This window comes from Dysidea avara, chromosome 5 (genome assembly GCF_963678975.1).
Source record: "Dysidea avara chromosome 5, odDysAvar1.4, whole genome shotgun sequence".
Taxonomy (NCBI): domain Eukaryota; kingdom Metazoa; phylum Porifera; class Demospongiae; order Dictyoceratida; family Dysideidae; genus Dysidea; species Dysidea avara.
In genome coordinates, this window is record NC_089276.1 from 31,495,337 (window position 1) to 31,517,932 (window position 22,596).

Consider the following 22,596-nt stretch of genomic DNA (forward strand, 5'->3'; position numbering starts at 1 on the left):
TATTTTTACGATTGGAGCCACGTGCAAGCACTAGTGTGCAAGATTATAAATACTACACAGAGGAATGAACAAACTTTGTCTGCTAATATGTTCTATAGCATTTATATAATCCTTACTTGCAGCAAATCTGCAGGATGTAAGATAAATCAACAGAAAAGCGAGCGTTAATTAGGATTAGTGCACGTAACCGTGCATCCTAAACCAACCCAGCTATCTCAACTACACTCCAGACCCTTAACTAATAACCAAATGATTTGAAAGATAATGCAACTTCTAGCTAGTACTGTGCTAAACTGCTACAATCCATCTTTGTACTGAAGAATTCCTCTAATAAATTCGGTCACTGACCACCAGTAGGATAGCTAGCTTGTGTTAAGTGTAACAAAACTATGTCTTGGGGTTGTAGCGATTGTGTAGTTAGGAATGCTTAGATGAAGTTTTGGCTGAGAAAGATGGTTTTCAGATAAATGATTTAATGCGTATTCCAATTAACGATCACTCTCATATTAATTCGTGGTGTACTCTGCAGATTTGTTACAAGTAAGAGTACTAGCAATGTTGTATAGAGCATATTAGCAGACAAATTTCGTTCATTCCACTGTGGAATCTTTATAATCTGGCATGCTAGCTAGTACTTGCATGCGATTCCAATCGCAAAAATAACACTGTTCCAGCTGATCTGGGTTGTTCCAGCATTCCAGGTTCTCCCTAAAAATACACTACATAGTTGGGATGCTTACATGATTATTAATTATGAGCGGCAGTCATAACCTTATAAATTTTCTTGGGCAGTTCTGACTATAATTTGCAGAATATGGCCAATAATTACTGTACACATTATTTTGAATCCTGAAGATACATGTTGTGCAGCAAAGGGAAGTATTCAAACCAAACTCAAATTGTCTCCTATGGGGAGGGAGAAGTTCAGAAATTTAGGGGGTCAGCAGGTGAAAGTCTGCGTGATAGCTACATGTAACTTCACATGTTCAAGTTCACAACTATTGAAATTATTGCCAGACTAGTTAAATCATGAGTGTTGATTTTGTGATTGTGTGAAACCAGATCCCTTGTATGGTTGGAAGAACTTGATGTATGAATGTTGTAACAATGACATAACAAATACAGTAGGACAACCAAGTGTGCCTCATGCACACAATCATTCCACTATAGTAGCAAGAGTTGATAATATTAAGAGGGAGAATATCAAACACTCAATATACCCTGTACAAACCCACTGCCACAAGTTCACCTTTTAATATCTCTCCTAATATGGAGAGGTATTGATTGGTGTTTAATACAACTCCACCAGATAACAGAGAACTGTTGATAGGTGTTGAAAATGGTGAAGCCTCTATTTTACATAACAGAGTGAAGTGTTGATACTGTACTAGTGGCAGTGTGTTTGATACTGTATAGCTGGTAATTTTCGAAAAGTTTTTATTTTCAGATATTTCAAAGAGGCTCTTCTGTTCAAAGATAAATTCCCACGTCCAGTTATTTGAAAATAAATTCCCACAAGTGAAAGGAACGATCCAACTTTTGGCAATTTGTTTGTGTATTCTTCGTTTTAGCTCAGTATTACTGATGATAATGGATAAACTGTATTATTACTGTGCTAATAACCAGAAAACAGGTGATCCAGAATGGGAATTGATGCTAGAATCTATGGTGGATAGCTCAGTAGCTACAATCAAGCCAGTGAATTACTCCACTCGAGATCCCCTCAGTCTTCTCGCCAGTACACAGAGATGGGATTATTCCATCAATAAGTCAGATTGTGGCAAACATTCACGCATCTTCATATTTTGTGACACGAATTTCCGTTTATTTGAAATCCATCCGGACTTCGAAACTGATATGCACTCTTTGAAATTAAAATCTTTCGAAATTCAGATTTTGTTTCTTGTGTGAAATTTTCTGTTTCAAAAATAACCCGCTATACGGTAAAAGCATTCCAGTTTGATACTCTCCCTTACTACTGTATTATGAACTCTTGACTGTAGTAGCACATTGTGTATGTTGAATCTGTTGAATAAAATTTGTGTGAGAAAGTGTATTGATCGTAATGGCATGATACCACAAGGCACTAGCAAACTAAAAAACCTGCCGGAAGGGTTCTTAAAAGTTAAAAACCTGCTACATGTAGCAGAAAAGACCTCATGCATTACAAATCTCACTTTCGATCATTGATTTGTTATGCTCTCCTAAGCATATTGCTAATAGCCTGCAGTGGGCAAAGTCACCCAAGCCAACACGAACTTAATCATTCCATTCCTTTTATAACCATGCTTAAAGCAATTTGATTATGGGAGGTACCGTTTAACGTTATAGCTACATTTGTCAGGAAGTCCAATAATATCACGGAAATTCTGTTTAGTGTCCATCTGTTTTCTATAGTGTTTTTTTAGGCATGTTTCAAACTGTAGATGGACTTTACCAAACACCTATACATTGAAACCTGTCTATTCCAGTCATCATAGGGACAAAATTTTCTGACCTCATTAAGGAGGTGGCTGCATTAAACAGGTCACTTTGTACACAGTTGGCACATGTGGGGACTTTCATAATGGCCAGTTTAGACAGGTGACCTCTTTATGCAGTGACCTGATTAGACAGGTTTCACTGTAGTAGATGAGTAAGCTTCCTTGTACAATGGTTATTCTGTGTTATCAGTAATGTGGGTGTGGTCTGTACACAAAATTGTGCCTGCTGTTGTGCAATAAATGTACCTAATAAGCCAGTAACTTATCACCATTGTATTCACTCAAGTCATGCCCTCAAACTGTTTTATTATTGTAACACCGATGTGATGCCATAGCACATGTAATGACAACAACTGGTCAGTTTCCTTGTTAACACGATCAGCATCTAACTTTGGGTACTGATGAAACCTGGAATGGAATGGAACAGAATCAATCGGGACGTGCGCCAAGTTTAAAATTGTTTTAACCCTTAAACGCGCACGCGAATTTACGAAATATTGCACTGAAATCGCAAGGGCCATTTAAGTGGCCCTCCATATTTGGCACAGAGGTGCGCGCGCTAGGATTACGTGATCATGAAATGGTTTAGTGCAACGGAAAGCCATGTTTCTGGGCTTTAATTCGAGCTCAAGAACTTTGTGCTGTGATTAAAGATAAGCGAGATATGGATGAAAATACTGTTGTTGATCAACTTTTCTATAGCGACACCGACGATGACTGGAACAACTCGGACGAAGAGGATTCTTTTGTCCATGGAGAAGACTCTTTTGTCCTTGATAGGCTTACCAGGGAACAAGACGGTAAAATGGCGGACAGATGAATCGGTCCTATCACTTCGCCTGCCATTATAGATGATTATGGCGATGTGGAAGAAAATGATCGTGAGGAAGAGTTCAGCAACGACGAAGAAGACATCGAGGAAGAAACAAACGATGATTATGAAGGTATAATGCTTTTCACATGTTTTATAACTTGAGTCCTGCTTCTTCTAATAGCTGATGTAAGATATTGTGAAGGTCATGATGAGTCAAGCCATCCTGGACCATCTGGGCTACATAGTGGAGTGAGTGACGGTGGGATGGGTAGCCTGGAAACTGAATACCCCTGTAGTGGTTCTCCTGTGGCCTACCATGGCTCTCCTGTTAGTTCTTCTTCTCCACATGTCCCATTTTCACCTAGTGATAGAGGCAGGGACTACTCACCATCTCCATCTGATCCTTTGTCTGGTAGAAATAGAGGGAGAGGTAGAGGAAGGGGTAGGGGAACTGTGTCTACAATGGATCTTGTGCCTAGTCGAGGTAGGAGGAAAGGTACTGGTAGGGGTAGAGGTACCGGTACGGGTAGGGATTTGGCTATCGAAAATGCTTATACTCTAGAGTGCTGTTTCACACCTGTGAATGATCGTAGGACCATCAAAAGCTTTAGGGAGCAACTGGCTACTAAACTTTTATGTCAACATAGCTCACGCCAGCATGGAGGACGTCAATCACAGGCTCTTCCTCCTCAATCGCCTGCGAGGCTTGAGGAACGCCATTTCATAGAGAACCTTGGGACTGACGGTGACTGCAGTGTGTTCTGACCGGAAGACACATAGAAAATGTACTAAGTATGGCTGCGTAAATTGTGGAATGGTTCATTTGTGCCTTGAAAATTGTTTTAAGATATACCACACCAAGGAAAACTATAAATAAATAAGGGGTGTATGCTATTTACTGTGTCTTAGACTTTTTACAGGTTCAGCCGATGTATATAGTTTAGATGTGTTGACAGTATTATCTGTTTAGTTATGTACAGAGCTGTTTGTAATTCAGGTTTTTCCACGACTGTGGTTTTTTTCTCTGAAATCACTTGGATCGGTGGTTTCTAAATGAGGCAAACCCTTTACTGAGTAAAGATCCCAGCTCTATAATATATTTCATGTACATTTTATGTTTGAAAAGTTTTTCAAATTCTAATGCTAATAATACTTTGTTTGATGAACAGTACATGATAAAATGGATTGCTGTTGGTATTTGATTGACCAGTCACCAGAATACGTCTTGGCAGCACGTTGAAACGTCACAGTGATTGTGTTGGAGTTCTTTGTTACATGCCTACAGGGTAAAAATAATTATGAGAATACGACAATTTTTTTCAATTCACAACTACCTGAGAGTTGTAGCTATGTCAATGGAATTTCACCACCTTGTATCAAGGATACCACCCTTTCTAAACACCAAGTGTTGAGGCGAATGGACAGAGGAGCTGCCTACCATGATGATTATTTCCAAATGATGCGCGTATTGCTGTGGATAAATGGAGAAGTATTATTGATAGAAACATAATAATAATATTGGATAAACCTCAGGTTATCCACCGTCTGTGTACCAAGTTACAAGCTGATACATCAAGGATTTTCACAGATACAGTCGTGTAAAGACGTGCGGTTACTTCGCACAATTGTGTGAATACAACAAGTTTTTTCTAAAATTCATAAATAACTGAGAGTTGCAGCTATGTCAATGGAATTTCACCACCTTGTATCAAGGGTACAACTCTTTCTCGACACCAAGTATTGAGGTGAATCGCCAACGGAGCCACCTACCATGACGGTTATTTCCAAGTTATGCGCATATTACTTCGGATAAATAGAGAAGCATTCATGATAAACAATTGATAGTCACGATGGGTAAACCCCAGGGTATCCACCATCTGTGTACCAAGTTTCAAGTTGATACGTCGAGGATTTTCAGAGATACAGCCTTGTAAAGACGCGCGATTATTTTCGCGAAAGTAAGCATAAACTTTCGTGCGTTTTCGGTGTAATAAATAATAGGGCCATTATAATGGCCTTTGCGCGTTTAAGGGTTAAACCAAGAGTTAATAATATAGAGAGGAGAGTGTCTAATGCTGTATAGTCCTGTAACAGATGATTGCGCAGAAGTTAAACGGCTTCTTTTCCGCATAACGACAGACTGGCTAGTATATTTTCGCATTTAACCACAAAGGCTATCCCAGACACAAGGGCGTGCGTTCAACTCGATGTTCAAGTTCACCACGAAGAGCATCGCTCTGTTGTGTAAAGAAGTGTGGCTGTTAACCTCGAAGATAACTCTGAAAGGAAAGGAAGCCGTTTAACTTCTGCGGAAAGGAAGCCGTTTAACACGGAAAGGAAGCCGTTTAACTTGGAAAGGAAGCCGTTTAACACGGAAAAGGAAGCCGTTTAACTTCTGCGCAATCATCTATTACAGGCCTATACAGCGTTAGACACTCTCCTCTCTTATTATTAACTCTTGGTTAAACAGATTGTGCACTCTTACCAACGGTCACACAATAACTAGAATTATGCTAGAATTAGTTTGTTTTTGTTTATAGACATGCTAGTAATCGTTCGCTTGAAAGTTCTATTAAATGCCCACCACGTAGCAAGTTGTGTGTAAATAAAATCCATCCAGTTTAGTTTAATCTAGATGTAGAAGTACTTCCTTATCATTCTAATAGGTAAACTACTGTAGTATTTCCTGTTGTAGCGGTATTCAAGCCTTTTTCTATAAGTGTCGCTGGTTTTCTGAAGCGACTATAATTCTAACATCATGGCAGCAATATATGAGCATAAACAAACTGCAGTATGTTATATTAACAGTGCTTACAAAAAGATAGTTTAACAGCTTAGCTAAATGATCGTTGTTCAGCTTAGACGATTGTACAACACATTCTTGCAGTGGGCATTAAACAGAACCATTGAGCAAATGACTTCTAGCATGTCTATAGCAGAAGCAAACTAACTCTATAGTTATTGTTAGTGTTGCACCGATATGCTTTTTTTCACATTTGCCGATACCAATTATTTGCCTGTTCCTGTAACCGATATGCCGATATTTACCGATATTCTTCGATTCTTCAGAACAGAGGAGGAGGAGGAGCAGAAAATCACCTAAAGTTTATGTGTATAAACTGCATTTGTGATGATAATGTAATCAATGTAATTAATTGCGGACTTTTACAATGTTTTATACAGTTTTGCTACTATCTCCTTTCATGGAAAAGGAAGCCAAGTAGTTATAAAACAGCTAAGCCAGCTTATCAAACAGTGTTTTTAGTGGGACTACAGACCCTTTGTGAAGAGGGATCAACTAATTGCGTGGGCGGCCGATAAATATACACAGTCTACTATAGCCTTACAACCATACTTGTGCAAACAAATAAGCCAAAACAGTTACAGCAAACCACTTACTGCTATATTCATCATCTTCTTTACTTTCACCTGTTCATTGCCGTCAATTTAACGACTGATTGTGGGTTTCAGTTAATCGGCAAATTATTTCCGCTTCGTAGCCGATACCGATACTTGTAAAATTAGTTAATATCGGTTGTTACCGATAATTCAACCGATTATCGGTGCAACACTAGTTATTGTGTGAAAGTTGGAAACAGTGCACAATCTGTTTAAAATGATTTTTAAAAAAACTTGGCACATCCCGATTTGTTTCAATCCATTCCGTTCAATTCCAGCTTTCATCAGTACCCTCCAACTTCAGGAAGCAGAGATAAGCTTGGAATTTTTTTAATCTCTTCAAACACATGTCAGTCTTCCTCACTCATGGTTAAGATCACGGCGTGACAATTTTAAAATGACATTTAATCCAACCCCATAATGATGCCACATATCTGCCAACAAAAATGCCATCATTTTCTAAGTCAGTTGGAAACCATGCCCTTGGGTCTTCATCTTTTAAAACCTTGGGTTCACCTTGGTTTTTAAAATCCACAAAATTCTCATGCTACTGTAAGTTTTTGCGAATATACGTATGTAATCCTCACTGGTGTAAATGTTGCTTACCCCAGCATACAATCATGGATCTAACAGTTACATATTCCAATAAAAATAATATTCCTGAGTATTTTACTTGTAGAATAGAGACAAGAGCAAATACCCAAGGGTACAAGCCAACTTTGAAGTCTGCACATGTACAAAGGCAAAAACTTAACAAAACAGTAAAATTATGGAAAGAGAATATGGTGTGAATAAGATGTGATATCAAAAGTAGCTAGTGCATAAGTAAGGACAGCAGTGGTAACCGCACTATCTGTTAGCAGTTCAATTTTTTTTTTTTTTTTTGGAATAGAATAATATAAATACATACCTTCTAAGACCCAGCTTCTTGTCATCAAAAGGATTGAACCCTTTCAGTCCAATTTTGTCCTGAAAAATATTTGTAGTTTACAATAGTTTCAAAATCACACTAACCTGACTGCCCATCCCCTGTACATCCTCCATATCTGTTAGAATAAGAAGAATGTAAAATTAATAGATACAACTAGAGAACTGCATCAATATCAAAACAGCCAAGTTATAAAAAAGGATGCATGTTTTTGGGTGAAAAGGGTTGTGAAGGTAAAGGTGGCGACCAAGCATTGCTGCTACTGCCAATCACCAAAGCCAATAAAAACATGATTAGCATTGACATCACTACAGCCATTTCTTCATTGCCGTCTTTTATTTTATGGTACTTGTATTTTATGAGCTGCACCTTTTTTCTTAGCTTAGTTGCTTTGGTACAAATATCACTTCATTTTGTAACTGCAAGCCCCAAAGCCAGCCTATGGTTGGCTTTGGTATGTTCTACAGAATGAACTTGTCATATACATGTAGCTGAATTGTTGATAAATGCTTTAATAGGATGGCTAAATGCTAAATTATGTAGCTTTATAAGGGTGACTGCACTATTAGAGTACAGTAAAACCTCTCTTAATGGTTGCCTGAGTAAGAGTTAGCCAGTCACCTCAGCACAACAGCCATGTGACTTTGGTCTTGACTGGCAGTTTGTACAGAAACAGTTTCCTTTAAGCGGTCACCTCTAAACCATGTATAACAGCCAGCTTTTGTAGTCCCAAACAGTACTTTGCTATACAAAAGGCCTCTTGCAAAGCGACCAGCGACAGCCATGATAGTGGGTAAACTAACTGTTCTACTTCAATATTTGCAGTTGTAGAATGAAGTTTAATGTTTCATAAAATAGAGTTAACATAGAGACGGTAGGAGGAGCGAGCTGCTGCAAAGCAGCTTACATGGATATACCTTGAGATGACAGTCTCGATTATATCCGGCATAAGAGGCACACGCATAATAAATAACAGTCAATTAGCTGCACCCAGTCAATTGTGTAAAGATCATTTGCTTGTTGTATGAGAACTCCCACCCTACCCAACCCTGATATCTTGATTGTTTTCATTACAGATCTAGAGGTGTAAGCCTGGGTGATAAGGGATAGGCTTTATTATCCATAATCTCCAATGTGACTAGGTCAGGGATGACAAGAGTACTGAGTAGTGTTGTTTGGTTTCCACACAACAACTGGTGCCTTGGCTTGATAAGTCAGCAGGAATCCCCAAGCAAACCATGGATCACGTGAGCTGGCTGATAACTATGACTCATGTGAAGCCGGTCGCACAGCTCACGTAAAGCACACAAAACACACATGCATAATACTGTATGTATGCATTTATGTACCTTTGTACTTGGATTTCTGTCTTTTATCTTGTGGTTGTAGGGTATGTGATAGTACCTGTATAATAAAAATATTATTTTAAATGGTGCTGTGCCACTGTACTTTAAAAAACAGGTGCCCAGTTAATGTTAACTAATAATTATCCCCTTCGATACCGCATATTTTTCTACTACTGTCCATTAAAAAACCGCATTATTTAAGGAAACATGCATTTTTTATTCCTTCACCTTGGAAAACTCACTTATTGCTTACTTTGCTAGTATAACATTCCTGAAAAGAATCATTCATCATATCATAACATTGACATCTAAGTTTCATTCCTGCATTATTTTCTGTAACAAACTTACAAGCCGTTTCATTCATGCAATCATGCTAGCACTTTACTGAACATCTTTGGCCACCATGTTTCATTGTGAAACCATATCACATGATATAACAGATCATCAGATGCAGAATTTAGTGCCGAGTCTGTTGAAACTAACCACTTTTCAATCGGACCTACAGAAAACGACTTATGAAGCATTTTTGTAAGGTGTGCAACATTTCCTGTGATTTTATAGTACTGTATAATAGTTTCAGTGTTGTTTTACAAGGCAAGTTAATCACTAGGGTTGCACTTTTAATGTTAATTTATTTTCCATTGTTTACGGAGTTAAACAGTGGTAGTTGTGTGTTCATACTGTAGTTGGGTTGTTGATAGAGTCTGAAATACTAACGGAAGTAAACAAAAACACACTAGTGCGTCAGTGGGATTACACGGTGTATGATATAAAATGCACTGGTGCATTCACGGTATTGAAAGGGTTAACTTAATTAATAAGCAGGTTTAACATACTAGATTAGTTGCTGTGTTGTGTATACACAGTAGCACTACATATATACTAAGGATCATAAAATATTCAACCTCACTTTTCCTTGATGACAGCTATAATCAAACCCAAACACGCCTCCAGAGTGACTCACAATGTTTATATAATTTCATTATCTACTAACTGATTGACTAATTAACTCCTTCATCAAGTGGCCAACATTACAAAAGTCCTCCTTTGTGTCCCATTTTCTTTCTCCACATGTACGTAGGTGTTGATTCATGGGTAGCACATAAAGGATTCTTTGTAATACCTATATACACTATATATGTACCATGCTGCCACTGATAGAGTTGTCACCACCCATCTCTATTGATGTATAGCAACGTATTTCAATGGTTAAACTTGCCTATTTTAGCGACAACCCTTACATAACAATCCCACACTAGTCCAGGAAGGATCTGGTCATTCCAAGAAACAGGAGCATTTGGGTGTACCCACTTTAGTACTACCACACCTTGCTATGAAACGCACTAAACAGTTGGTAGCAAAGCTAGATTTTATTTCTTGTGTGATTTATAATTTCATGCTGCCATATGGCGGCTACAGTGGATAATTACATAGTAGATATTAAGTAGGGCTGTGTGATTATTATATTGATTATGTAATTAATCAATTACAACACTAATCATGATATGCAATAATAGCAAAAAAATTGAAATGATTGATTAATCGAAAATAGTACATTCTCCTTATAACATACTGTAAAGAGCCATATTAATAACCATTATTCAACTTTTAACTATAGAACCAAATGTCAACCAACCAACCAACCTGTATCATATGTAAGTAATGAAGCCTCATGTCACAAAATAGAGTTTGCCTTCTAAATGAAGTCATTCAACTCAGAATACACAGAATGCAAATAATCGCACAATCGTGAAGTAGTGATCACATGCAACTGCAATTGTAGTCACAATCACCACCCCTAATAATAGCAAGAGTATATAATGGGGAGGGAGAGTATCGAACTACGCTATACGCTGTGAAAAATGAGCCCGTGAAGTCCTATGGCATCGTTCAAACGACTCGGTGATTTGTGTTGATTGGTGACTAATTATAAGGGCAGTGGGCGCACTTTGTAGATGTAACTACTGAGTGAAAGAACGGTGTACTAGAGAAAAGTATGGCACATTACGCAGAGGAACTCGCCGTACAAAGAGAAAGACAGACGCAGCTAACCTGCCGGAAAGCAAACATCGAGGTTTCATCATGGTCGAGCGAGGTCGAGATTTCGATATTTCATCATGGTAGAGATTTCATCACGGTCGCCATCCCATGCCTTGCCTCGACAGTTGTACTAGTTAAAGTGACACGTCTAAATGGAATTTCAGCCATTGCGTTTCCATACGGACCACCCGTTAAAACATTTAAGGTGTTAAATCTGAGCAATCAACAGCGGTCAGGTTTACGACAAGAAATGAAAGTATGCGGGTTACTTTACGGGCTCATTTTTCACAGCGTATAGCGTGAAAATCAATCAATCCAGTCACCACGAAAAGTACGGACAATTTTCATACGAAGACATCACGCTACCACGAATCAATCAACACCTTGGGCTGTCAGCAAAAAGAAATGGGACACAAAGGAGAACAAAGGTAAATCTTTGATGCATGCATTGTATGAACTGCTGTATGCCAAAAGGCACATCTCAAGATGAAGCGGCATCAAACAGAGACAAAATAAAGCCTGTAGCCTTAGCCATTGTTGAGTTATGCTTGTTTGAAGGCATCATGCAGGCAAGTAGGCAGTTAGTCAGTCAGCAAAAAATCTCATTGAATAATCTTTTTAAAATTTTTTTGCAGCAATCTATTGGAAGAATTCAGGGTCATATGGGGCACTTTCGGTTAAAAGTTATGTAGCAGCTCTTAAAGGTGCAAAGCATCACATAATTCACAGCACTTGTATGGCCTACAACATCCCTTTCTTGTACTAACAAAACAAAGCCGTTCCTTCAAAATGTCCATTACAACTGTATATTGATTACTGAGACAAGCAGGCAAGTACTTGTACATACCGGTGATGAAGGCTTTTCATTGCTTTGCTCCAGCTTGCAGAGACGTACTTTCATTCTTTCCATTTCCTGTAGTATTCCTTTCATTTCCTGTTTCAACCGTAAATTATCCTGCTCTAATTGCTGTATTTTCAAATGCTGCAGTGAACATACCATCAATAACACATAATATGTACATTATCAACACTTAATAGGGTCATTCCATCAAGGAATTTAGGGTCACTTCTCAGATTTTGGTATGTTTGTAGTACCTGCGGTGCTTATCGCTCATGCAAATTTATAGCTCCATACACCCCACAGCTTCTGAATTATGACCACAAATATTTCAAATATTTCGTGAAAAATTAGTTTATAAAATTGACTGTAACCTTGCACAATTACAGTATTTTCACTGATGGAAGACTGTTGATTGACCTTTTCAGTTATAATTTTTTTTGTGTGAGAAATGATTGGGTCATGGCCTATATATGTTTGATAAAATTTTTGTGGCCCACAATGGGCTTGAGAGATTAATAAATAGATGAATCAAAAATTGCAAATTTTAAAGGGGAATAGGAATTGCTGAAAAAAAAAAGCTATGAAACAAGAAGGGATTGCTGGGGTGGTAATGTAAACCACAAATCCCTATTTCGACTCATCTCAAAATGACGGAGCAAATAACCAAAATTTATGACAGTCAAAATAGGGATTTGTGGTTTACATTACCCATTCTTGTTTCATGGCTTTTTAGCAATCCCCATTTCAATTTTTTTATTCATCTACTATAATTTGTGTATTTTTTATTAATCCAGTAATGGATTTGTTTTATTGATTACAATTTTTACGAAAACTCGACACAATCGCGCAAGCCTAAATTTACAGTATAAAGCATTGAATACAATGGGTGAAATATTCGCGTATTATTTAAAAAATTCCATAAATTTTTTGAACACCTTTTTCTTAGGAAGGAAGGGGCTAACAGAAAAAAAACACCTGGATATCATGTTATTCGCCTACTCAAGAGGAGTTGGGGAATCTTTTGTTTCGTTGCAGTAGAGGATACCCAAGTTATGAGCATTAATTTGTTTATGTCATGTTGAAGTGATTGCACGCGATCAATTTTCTTCATGAAATTTGCCTTTGTGTGCAACAAAGAAAGGCAACAAAAGGATAAACTTACCCAGCAATTGATCCCCCTAATCATGGCAAACACGATGAAGCTCCATACGTCAATCCATTCATAATTTACAACCATTTTAGCAAGCGTCTGTAACCCTATACCGTAGTGCTGGGCAGTACTGAAAAATAGCAAACGGTATACCTTCCATAAAAAATATCACAGTATTACTAAATGGTATTAATGTAAAAGCCATTAATATTAAAGTAACTGCCATTTACCTCAATAAAAGCACCAAATACCCATGGTAAGCCTCAGGTTAACACTAATACTGACTCCACCCAACTTTAGGCTTTAGCACAAAGGGAAATACAATTAATTATAGAAACTAACATATATCGTGAAATGTTGCAGCTTATACACATAGCTATTACTTGCTTTCTAGATTTTCGTGAGTTAAAAAACGTGAAAATCGTATTTTGCACAGTTTCGCAAAAGTTCCATCCCTTGAAAATTTCCCACTATACGGTATATTCATAACAATGAATAATCTCCGGTATCAGGGTTATCACTTCGTTATGTCTAGCTCTGAGAGAGCACTTGTATGGTTACTCATAGCAAATTGCGATTGTGAGTTTACATGAAGTAGACTATACTCACCATACAGATGCTATGCGTGATCTTCTAAGTGTAAGAAGTACAGCCTTGACTAACAAAGCCCACACAACAGAATTCTGTAAATTTATTGTTATATGGCTTTTTATTATACAGAACTGCTGCCATGTAATAGTGTAATGGCAAAGAGGACCTCACGGCGTAGGGAGATCAGCGATCTGTGGAATGTGGGGTTAGTAATAGGTCAATATGGTTAAATTACGTGTTGATTAGACATGGACTGACCCAGTAGCCACAATGAAGTGATAGCAAAACAATTACTGATACCCTACAAATATTCATAACAACTTTTTAGGTAACAAAAAATAAAATATTCAATATCTTTTTTCTCACCTCGTGCTTCTCTCTATCCAGTTGCTGTAACAGTTGCGTCTATTGGTGGAAAAATAAGCATGTGATGTAAATTGAAGCATCCACACGTATACAAGTTAAGGTTATTATAACATAAGGTATATATACAGGAAACTTAAATTAGCTAATTCCACCTAATTGGAAGCCATACCAAAAGAAGCTATAAGGTTACCACAAAAATGTATTTTGTTGCATCACACAATTACATTTACATAATAATAATATGGCCATGGTGGCTTTGTAACAATCATTGTTGTTAAGGTAGTGTTACCTGAAGCCATACAGTGCATTGCACCACAAATATTCATTTATTGCATCATGTGATTAGTGTTTATGTGATAATTTAAATGGCTGTAGCAAGTGCTAAGGCCCATTTACAACCCATTGCCGATGAAATTCGTTACTGATTTGTTAATATTATTAAAGAAGACATCCATTAAAGTAAGAAGAGTAGTTTAGAACCTTTGTTCACCGAGAATCAGGTGCTTTGCGCACAATTTTGGTACAAATATCTCGTGGTGTAACACAGCAAATAAAGACTCTAACTTATCTGAATTTACAGGTGTCCTCTGGACACCTTGTTCTTTCAATTCCAATCTAAGTTAAGTGTGTAACATGTAGGGTCTGTGCTAGAACTGTAGTTCGTGGAGAATGCATGTTATTCAGAATTTGAATACATCTCGTATACTATAACCTTAACTGACTACATAACAGTCACATATATAATCAAACAGTACGATAGTAACATTTAAGTAGGAATCACCCCAAAAATTTTGTGTGCTGTACCTCTAAAAATTACCCTAGAGGTGCTTTATGTGACAAAAATCACCTTTACAGAATAGTACTAGTCCATGTAATACATACTACAGCATTAAATATAACAAAACAACAAGTTTTTTTTTAAAATTCCAAAATACGATTTTTAGTCTCACTGCCTCACTGACTAGTCGCAAAGCTAGAGGCCAAACAAAGCAGCGCACGGCCACCATTTTATGCCACAATCACAAACTCACCTGGGATGTGGGTTCCAAAGAGTGTAGGCCCTCTGCATCTTGGGGTACTCATGAAACCCAGAATCGAATGGAACAGACCAATTGGGATATGCATCAATTTGAAAAATCATTTTAAACAGATTGTGCACTGTTTCCAACTGTCACACAATAACTAGAATTGTGCTAGAATTAGTCTTCTGCTTATAGACATGCTAGAAATTATTTGCTCGATGGTTCTATTTAATGCCCATTGCAGGAATGCGTTGTACAATCATCTAAGTTGAACAACGATCATTTAACTAAGCTGCTAAACTATTCTCTGTAAGTACTGCTAATATAACATATTGCAGTTAGCTAACTCTCATAAATCACTGCCAATTATAGTCGCTTCAGAAAACCAGTGTTACCAGCTTTTACTAAAAAGGCTTGAATACTACTACCAACATGAAAATACTACAGTAGTTTACCTTTTAGAATGATAAGGAAGTACTTCTACATCAGGATTAAACTAAACTAGATGGATTTTATTTATATACGACTTGGCACGTGGCGGGCATTTAATAGAACCATTGAGCAAATGATTTCTAGCATGCCTATAAACAAAAACAAACTAATTCTAGTGCAATTTTAGTTATTGGGTGATAGTTGGAAATGGTGCACGGTCTGTTTAAAATGATTTTTTTTATCTTGGCACACACCTATTCTGTTCTGTTTCATTCCAGGTTTCATCAGTACCCCTGTGCCTTGTCTTTTCTTTTATCTTCAATCCAGCTACTTGTCTTCTTCTTCATCCAACTAAACCATATAAAGGCACTAATTCTCTGTATCAACACTTTCTTTCAGCAGCATATTTAAATTCCGCAAAATTATTTCAGAGCTGGATTTCAGAAGCGCTTCAGTCCCAATGCTGCCATAAGAAGTATATATTAAAAATTATGAATTTAAAAATGAAGTAGGGATCCAAGCGATAAAAAGTAGTGAAACAAGAGATAAACAATGGTAGTTATTACAGCATAGCTCAGTGGGAAATCCCTACTTTGGCAATGAACACAAAATAATTGTTATAGCCACCATGCCAAAGTAGGGATTTCCCACTGAGCTACAGTATGCTGTAATAATTACCATTGTTTATCTCTTGTTTCACTACTTTGTATCGCTTGGATCCCTACTTCATTTTAAATTCATAATTTTTAATATACTAGTTTGTTTAGTTTTTTGTTTAATACCATACCTGTTTCACTGCCCATACAAAAGTCTCAATAGTAGTAGTAAAATTTATCCCGTATTTCACTGGTAGCAGTGAAAAAGTTGTAATTGCAATTTCATTGGCTAGAATTTATGTTAACAACGTAGCGCCAATTAGTGTTGACGCGTGTTTAGTACACAGTGAAAAATTGCGTACATGGCAACGCTAATGCACAGCATGCGTATATGCAGCGAGTATGGTATTAGCATGGGTAGCAGTGAAATTTGGGATAAATACCACTCCTGTTGTATTGGAAGTGGTAAATTTCACTCGGCTTCGCCTCGTGAATTTATCCCCATTTCCAATACAACACTCGTGGTATTTATCCCAAATTTCACTGCTACCCATACTATTAATAGTACAAAGCATACAGCTAGCTATAAACATGTGACTGTTCTATTAGGGTGACTGCTATATTAGAGTATCTCGAGTCAGCTTGCAAAAGATGTGTGCTTGCCCAAAAAAGGGTGTGTTCATCGTGATTTCAATTGATTATTAGACTAGAGTATCTCGATCAGCCTACTAACTTGAAGGTGTGTGGTCACAAACACAGCTAGCGTAAAAGGGGCGTGGTCTCGATCCATAGATCGATATACGTAGAATAAAGAATGGGCATGGCCTTGTGACCTATCGTGGAATACCAGTGTAGCTACAGTAGCGTACTCTAAGCACCTTAAATAATTTTATGGCATCTATTATGCTGCTTAAAGAAAGTGTTGATATGGAAAATTAATGCCTCAATATGGTTTCGTTGGATGAAGAAGAAGACAAGCAGCCTGATTGGAGATAAAAGAAAAGACAAGGCGCACAGGGCATACACTCATCGGAACCCCAAAAGGCACATCCCACCGGTGAGCTTGTTGTTGTAGCGTAAAATGGCGACCGTGCTTTGGGCTCTAGGCTTGCGACTGTGGTCAATGAGTGAGGCAGTAAGGCAGTTGTACTAATTTTGGAGATTTTGGCGATTTTTTTAAATTTTATATCCGGGCCACCTGTAAGTGTTTTGTTGTATTTAATGCTGTTTTATGTATTATATGGACTAGTACTATTCCGTAAAGGTGGTTTTCGCTGCATACAATGTTTGTAGGATGATTTTTAAAGGCGGAATTTTGGGCGGCGTACAAAACATTCACCACAATCCCTACTTAAACAGTACGACCGTACTGTTTGATACTAGCTACTGTGTTGGGAATATTACTTTTTAAAAGTAACTATAGTTACATAATACATACAGTATTACTTGCAACTGAACTATTTAGTTACAGTTACATATTACCCATAAAATAAAGTAACTATAATAATATTACGTATTATATTACTTTGTATCCACAGCCTTAAGTTGTCACATGTGAAACTACCACCTTATCACGTGACATGATTGCGTTGTTGGACAGTGTGCAAATCTTGGTTATAAGTAAGAAGCTGGTGAATAAGCTTCATTCAGTAGGCTTCATTACTTCGTTGTGGCTAGGCGTTACTCAGTGGATCACTAACAAGATTAGTAACTTCGTTACTTGTAGCAATAATGCAGTAATTACGTAATATCAGATTCGCTACAGTAACCATATTACTAAGGTAAAGTGTTACATATGTAAGTAAAGTAACTTGAGTTATATTACCTGTTTTTATAGCGTATTTCGTTACATTACTACAAAAGTAATAATTATTACATAACGCGTTACCCCCAACACTGACTAGCTAGTAGATATCTTCAACTTCATGGTTCACAATAGGTTGCGACCACACCCATCAAATAAAGATCTAGGTGTACTAATAGCGATAGAGTATGGATACCACACCTCTTAACAATCTAGCTTGTTACTTAACAGTAAACAAGATGACCTCACTCCTTATTGGTCTAGCTAGCTGTGCACCCCTTGGCTGACTTGTCTAATACAATAGCCACTCTAATACAACAGTCACTCTAATACAACAGTCATGTGTGATATTCTAATAGAACAGTCACAAGTTACAACACTGTAGCTAGCTGTGCGACAACAAAAAAAACTAGTAGTTTAATTCATTGTGCTAGCACTATGAATACAGCTAGGCCAATAATAAGGATGTGTGGTCATCATAATTGAGTAAATAGATTGGGGTGTGGACTTAGTGCTTGTTAATAGGCGTGGTATTGTCAAGTTATAGGTATCTACTGAGCGAAAGTTCATAAATAAGTTTGCGGCTACTAAACACACTGCTCAAGGAAAGTGCTAATAGGAAAAATTAATGCCTCGGTATGGCTTCGTTGCATGAAGTACAGCATTGTAGAACAAAAACCAGCTTGATTGAAGATCAAAAGGGTCAAAACCCCAAAATGGCACATCCCACTGGTGAGTTTGTTATTGTGGCATAAAATGGTGGCTGTGTGCTGCTTCATTTGGCCTCCAGCCTGTGACTGTGGTCAGGCTGGCAGATGAAAATTAGATTTTTAAAACTTTATATCAGGCCGCCTGTAAGTGTTAATGCTGTATTTGATGTTAGTGGGATTGATATTATTATTACTCTATAACAGTGATTTTTGTCATGTAAGATGTCTCTAGGATGCTTTTTAAAGGCAGCATGCTTCACTTCTGAGGGGTATTGATACCTACTTAAGCAGTACTACCATACCAAAAGGCTGTACTAACAATTTTTCATTACAGAATCACTCAACACAACTAAAATACAGTATACCAAATGAGAGTAGTAACTATTGCATTTGTGAATGCAACTATTAATCACATAGTGATCTAGTTTGTCATACATTTATAGGAATCACGTCTTCATCCAGGAAATGACTCAAGGAGAAGCAAACACAGTATAACTGGTTAATTTCGAAGGGGAAATTTTCAAAGAGCAGCTGCTAAAATAAATTTCAAAAGTATAATGTTTGAATACTCTTATCATCATGCTTAGCACCACCAAAATTATTTTTGTAAGTGCACGGTTAATCTATGTGAAGACAGTGACCATGCGTAGCGGTACAATCGAAATTAAGACATTTACTAGGTGTTATTGTATTGGGACTGCTCCAGCTCCATTATAGGAAAAGGTGGTTTTGTCAATGGGATACAGATAATCTTTGCTGTGGGCGTGGCCATTGTAGCACCAGGACAGAATTCAGCTGACCTGGCACAAGGCAGCTTTATATTTGAAGAGTTAAATTTTCATAGATGTGTTCTTCGAATAATTCGAAAATTAAATCCCTTTGAAAACAGCCCATTATACAGTGCAGTTTTATAAGGGAAGGGGGGTGCTTTTGAGGCACTTTCAATTAAGGTGGTAGTTACCTCAAAATTTCTGGTTTGAAGGATATTTTTAAAATTTAGTTGTGAACATGTTTGGAGAGCTATGCTAAAATCAGCATTGTAGGCCAGTATCTACATACTGATTTGTATGACCATTAGATGTTGAACAATGCCATAAAGCCAATTGTAGGAGCACGCAAAAATACTTTCGGCATCACTTTATGCAAAGTTTGCAGCACATTATGGCAAAGTAAAACGTGGAATCCATTCTTTAGCAGCAAAAGCAGGGCGCAGTCAACACAATTTAAACCTATGCCAGGCTGAAACACAGCTATGGGATTTTGAAGCGCTTTTGACCACCACGAATGGACTAAAACGTGCTGTAATGACGACAGGCAGTACAAAAATTTTTTTTCTTGACATGCAGCCCTGCTACAAATACCAATTGCTTATTTTACATTACTACAGAGGTCTCGCTAATTAGTATAGAAGAAAAAAAGTGATGCAGAAAGTTGTACTAACAATTTACCATACCATACTAATACTACAAATGATCTATACCACCAAAGTTTCTTGCGAACCTAAATCCCCGTGAACAAAGGTTCTAAACACTCTACTTACTTTAGTGAACATCTTTTTTAATAATACTCACACAACATAAACAAAATTTTCCTTGTTACGAGGCAATGGGCCTTAGTACGCGCAACTGCCATTTTAATTATTACGTAAACACTAATCACATGATGCAATAAATGAATTTTTCTTAAAAATTTAAGAGGGAAGGGGAAAGGGAGAGGCAAGAATTTGCCAAAGGGGGAGGGGTAGTCTGGCACCACCAACTCTATTTAGGCACTTATAAGCGTCCCGAAAAATAGGATCTGGTCTGTCTAACATTCAGGACTTGCGCTTAGGAATGCATAATTACACTTCAGCTCACGTTAACAAACATATCAAGAGATCATGAATAGCAAAGAATCCAATCACAACAATGATACTTTAGGGGTTATTTTCTATGGTTAGGCTGTGGAGGTGATATTTCTACTTTCCAAGGGAAGACGTCTATCTACACATGAATGTTAAATGGAAAACCATCCCTGGTTTATTCACCCCGACACAAAAAGAACTCATGCAACTTTTGTTTCGTGACTTTTGTCCCAGTATTTACTCACAACGTGTGGCCACAATACATTTAATTGGCAATACTGCGATTTGATTGGACGCACCAGTTTTCGGTAATGGTGACACAAGTCCTTGATTCTAGACAGACCAGACCTTATTTTTGGGGTGCTTATAAGCGCCTAAATAGGACCGGCGGTGCCAGACTAGGGGAGGGGGGGAATCACCCCCCTAAATGAAACTGTGGGAGTGCAATTAACTGCACTGGTTGTCTTAGTAAAAAGCACTGTTAATCTCACAATACCATATACGTATAATTTTTCAAGGAATGTAATTTTTGCAGACTTCGCAGTTGCTCGGCTTTCTGCAAAATTTTCATCCTCAAAAATTAACGATTCTCTATGCTTTCTGCTTCAGTGAAAAATAACTGATCCTCACAAGTACGTATACGGTATGGTGTGATTCAAAATTGACAACTGGTGTTACAAATTCCCATAGTATAACAAACACTATGGTTGCTTAGCAACAGTTTGCTAAGTAACTGTTGCTAAGGCAAATGTCATTTGCATCATAGCAACAGTTGCTATATGTGATTAGTCTTTTTTCATTGTTAATTTATTTCTGCTGCTTAGTTAACAGTTGCTAGTGCGGAAGGTGGTCACTATGTGAAGTAGGCCAATCACAATTTTTCATGCAATTAAGAAATAATTGTAGTCGTACATGTAACAGCCAAAATTACAATCGGCTTGCCACGTGCAATTTTGACCGTTATTCATACAATTATTTCTCAAATGTGTGTGATTACCTATAGATACTAATTGTTGCACACCAAATGTTTACAACTTTTATTTTACCTTGCTCATTCTCTCTCCACTGCAACCAAAGTCTGAACGACTTTTGACTTCACAGCACGGCTGTCTTGGACAACACCCTACCTCATCTACAGGTTCTACAGGTTCCACAACATTCATTGCTCCCTACAACAATAGTTAGATTATTTATGTATGTACTATGTGTATATTGCACACATGTGCCACATGTAACTTCACATCATAACTTTTAAAAATATTATTCATATAAGGTAGGCGTACCAATCTCATGAGAGGTGCTGTACCTCACAGAGATATTAACAAACAGAACTAAAACAAGAATTTATTATAGTATATTTGTTTGTTTGGAGCAGCCAGGATGCTTTCAAGATTTGTGCAAGCATACATAACACCTACAGAGCAGCTATGAAGTTATTGAAAAACGACTAGATACCTATATGTTCGTTCTATATGTTGATGAACCACAACAAAAATCAGAACAACTCAGTGTCTATAATATATGCATGTTCCAACAATACAGTACATGAGCATATGTACCCTTCTCTAGAGCTGAAACAAACATTTGATTCACTTTGATATTCAACTATTTTCTAAGCATGTTTCGTTTTTCAACTAAATGGTAAATGGACTTTAACACAGATAAACTGATTTTAATGAACTTTTACTGTAATAAGGAGGTTAGAGGTAAATCAAATTAGTAAAGGTCTATAGACTTCAGAAACTGTCCTTTTGAAAGGAGGTTGAACGTACAGTGTCAATGTCCTTTAAGAGAGGTTCTACTGTATTAACCTTTAAACCTGCAAAAAATGGTTTTGCGGAATCTGAGTTTACACAATATGAGGACACATGGTGAATTAGGTGAGGTAACTTAATTTTTATAGCCTAAAACTACACATTGATCGAAAATCCATTCACTGGGCTGCCACTTGGAGAAGGTGCTAGTAGCTTATGGTGCTTTTTGTTGCTTAAAGAGTAATCAAATAATCACTCATTATGTTCACAATTATTCAAATAGTAAAAATTGTGATCTTTTTAACACACTTAGGTGTCAATATCCACTGCATACAAACAAACAATTCCATACTAAATATTACATGCATGTACAGTAGTAACTGCATGGTCATTCTGCAAACGCTAATGCATGGACATAGTTATATCACCAGAACCCAGCTAATAGCTGCACTAACTACATTACTTGTTCTTGTATTA

General features: G+C 37.4%; 2 protein-coding genes across 2 annotated transcripts in view; one reads left to right on the plus strand and one right to left on the minus strand.

Annotated features, from left to right (window-relative positions):
* LOC136255191 (uncharacterized) overlaps window positions 1–22,596 on the minus strand; it is a 42,321-nt gene that overhangs the window by 1,750 nt on the left and 17,975 nt on the right. Inside the window, exons 2-7 of the mRNA XM_066047913.1 lie at window positions 21,412–21,534; window positions 13,959–13,997; window positions 11,858–11,992; window positions 8,974–9,028; window positions 7,711–7,742; window positions 7,607–7,665 (exon numbers count right to left, since the gene is read on the minus strand). Of these exons, the coding sequence (XP_065903985.1) occupies window positions 7,607–7,665; window positions 7,711–7,742; window positions 8,974–9,028; window positions 11,858–11,992; window positions 13,959–13,997; window positions 21,412–21,534 (443 nt within the window). The remainder of the gene's footprint in view (window positions 1–7,606; window positions 7,666–7,710; window positions 7,743–8,973; window positions 9,029–11,857; window positions 11,993–13,958; window positions 13,998–21,411; window positions 21,535–22,596) is intronic.
* On the plus strand, window positions 3,069–4,405 carry LOC136255768 (uncharacterized). The gene is made up of 3 exons (XM_066048647.1): window positions 3,069–3,283; window positions 3,335–3,427; window positions 3,479–4,405. The coding sequence occupies exons 1-3, from the start codon at window positions 3,148–3,150 to the stop codon at window positions 4,060–4,062; spliced, it is 813 nt and encodes a 270-aa protein (XP_065904719.1). The 5' UTR covers window positions 3,069–3,147; the 3' UTR covers window positions 4,063–4,405.

Bases quoted from the DNA above. Each gene is read 5' to 3' on its own strand.
- LOC136255768 (XM_066048647.1), top strand. From the start codon at position 3,148: ATGGATGAAAATACTGTTGTTGATCAACTTTTCTATAGCGACACCGAC. The intron at 3,284-3,334 runs GTAAAATGGCGG...CTGCCATTATAG, and splicing joins GCTTACCAGGGAACAAGACG to ATGATTATGGCGATGTGGAA. The intron at 3,428-3,478 runs GTATAATGCTTT...TTCTTCTAATAG, and splicing joins AACAAACGATGATTATGAAG to CTGATGTAAGATATTGTGAA.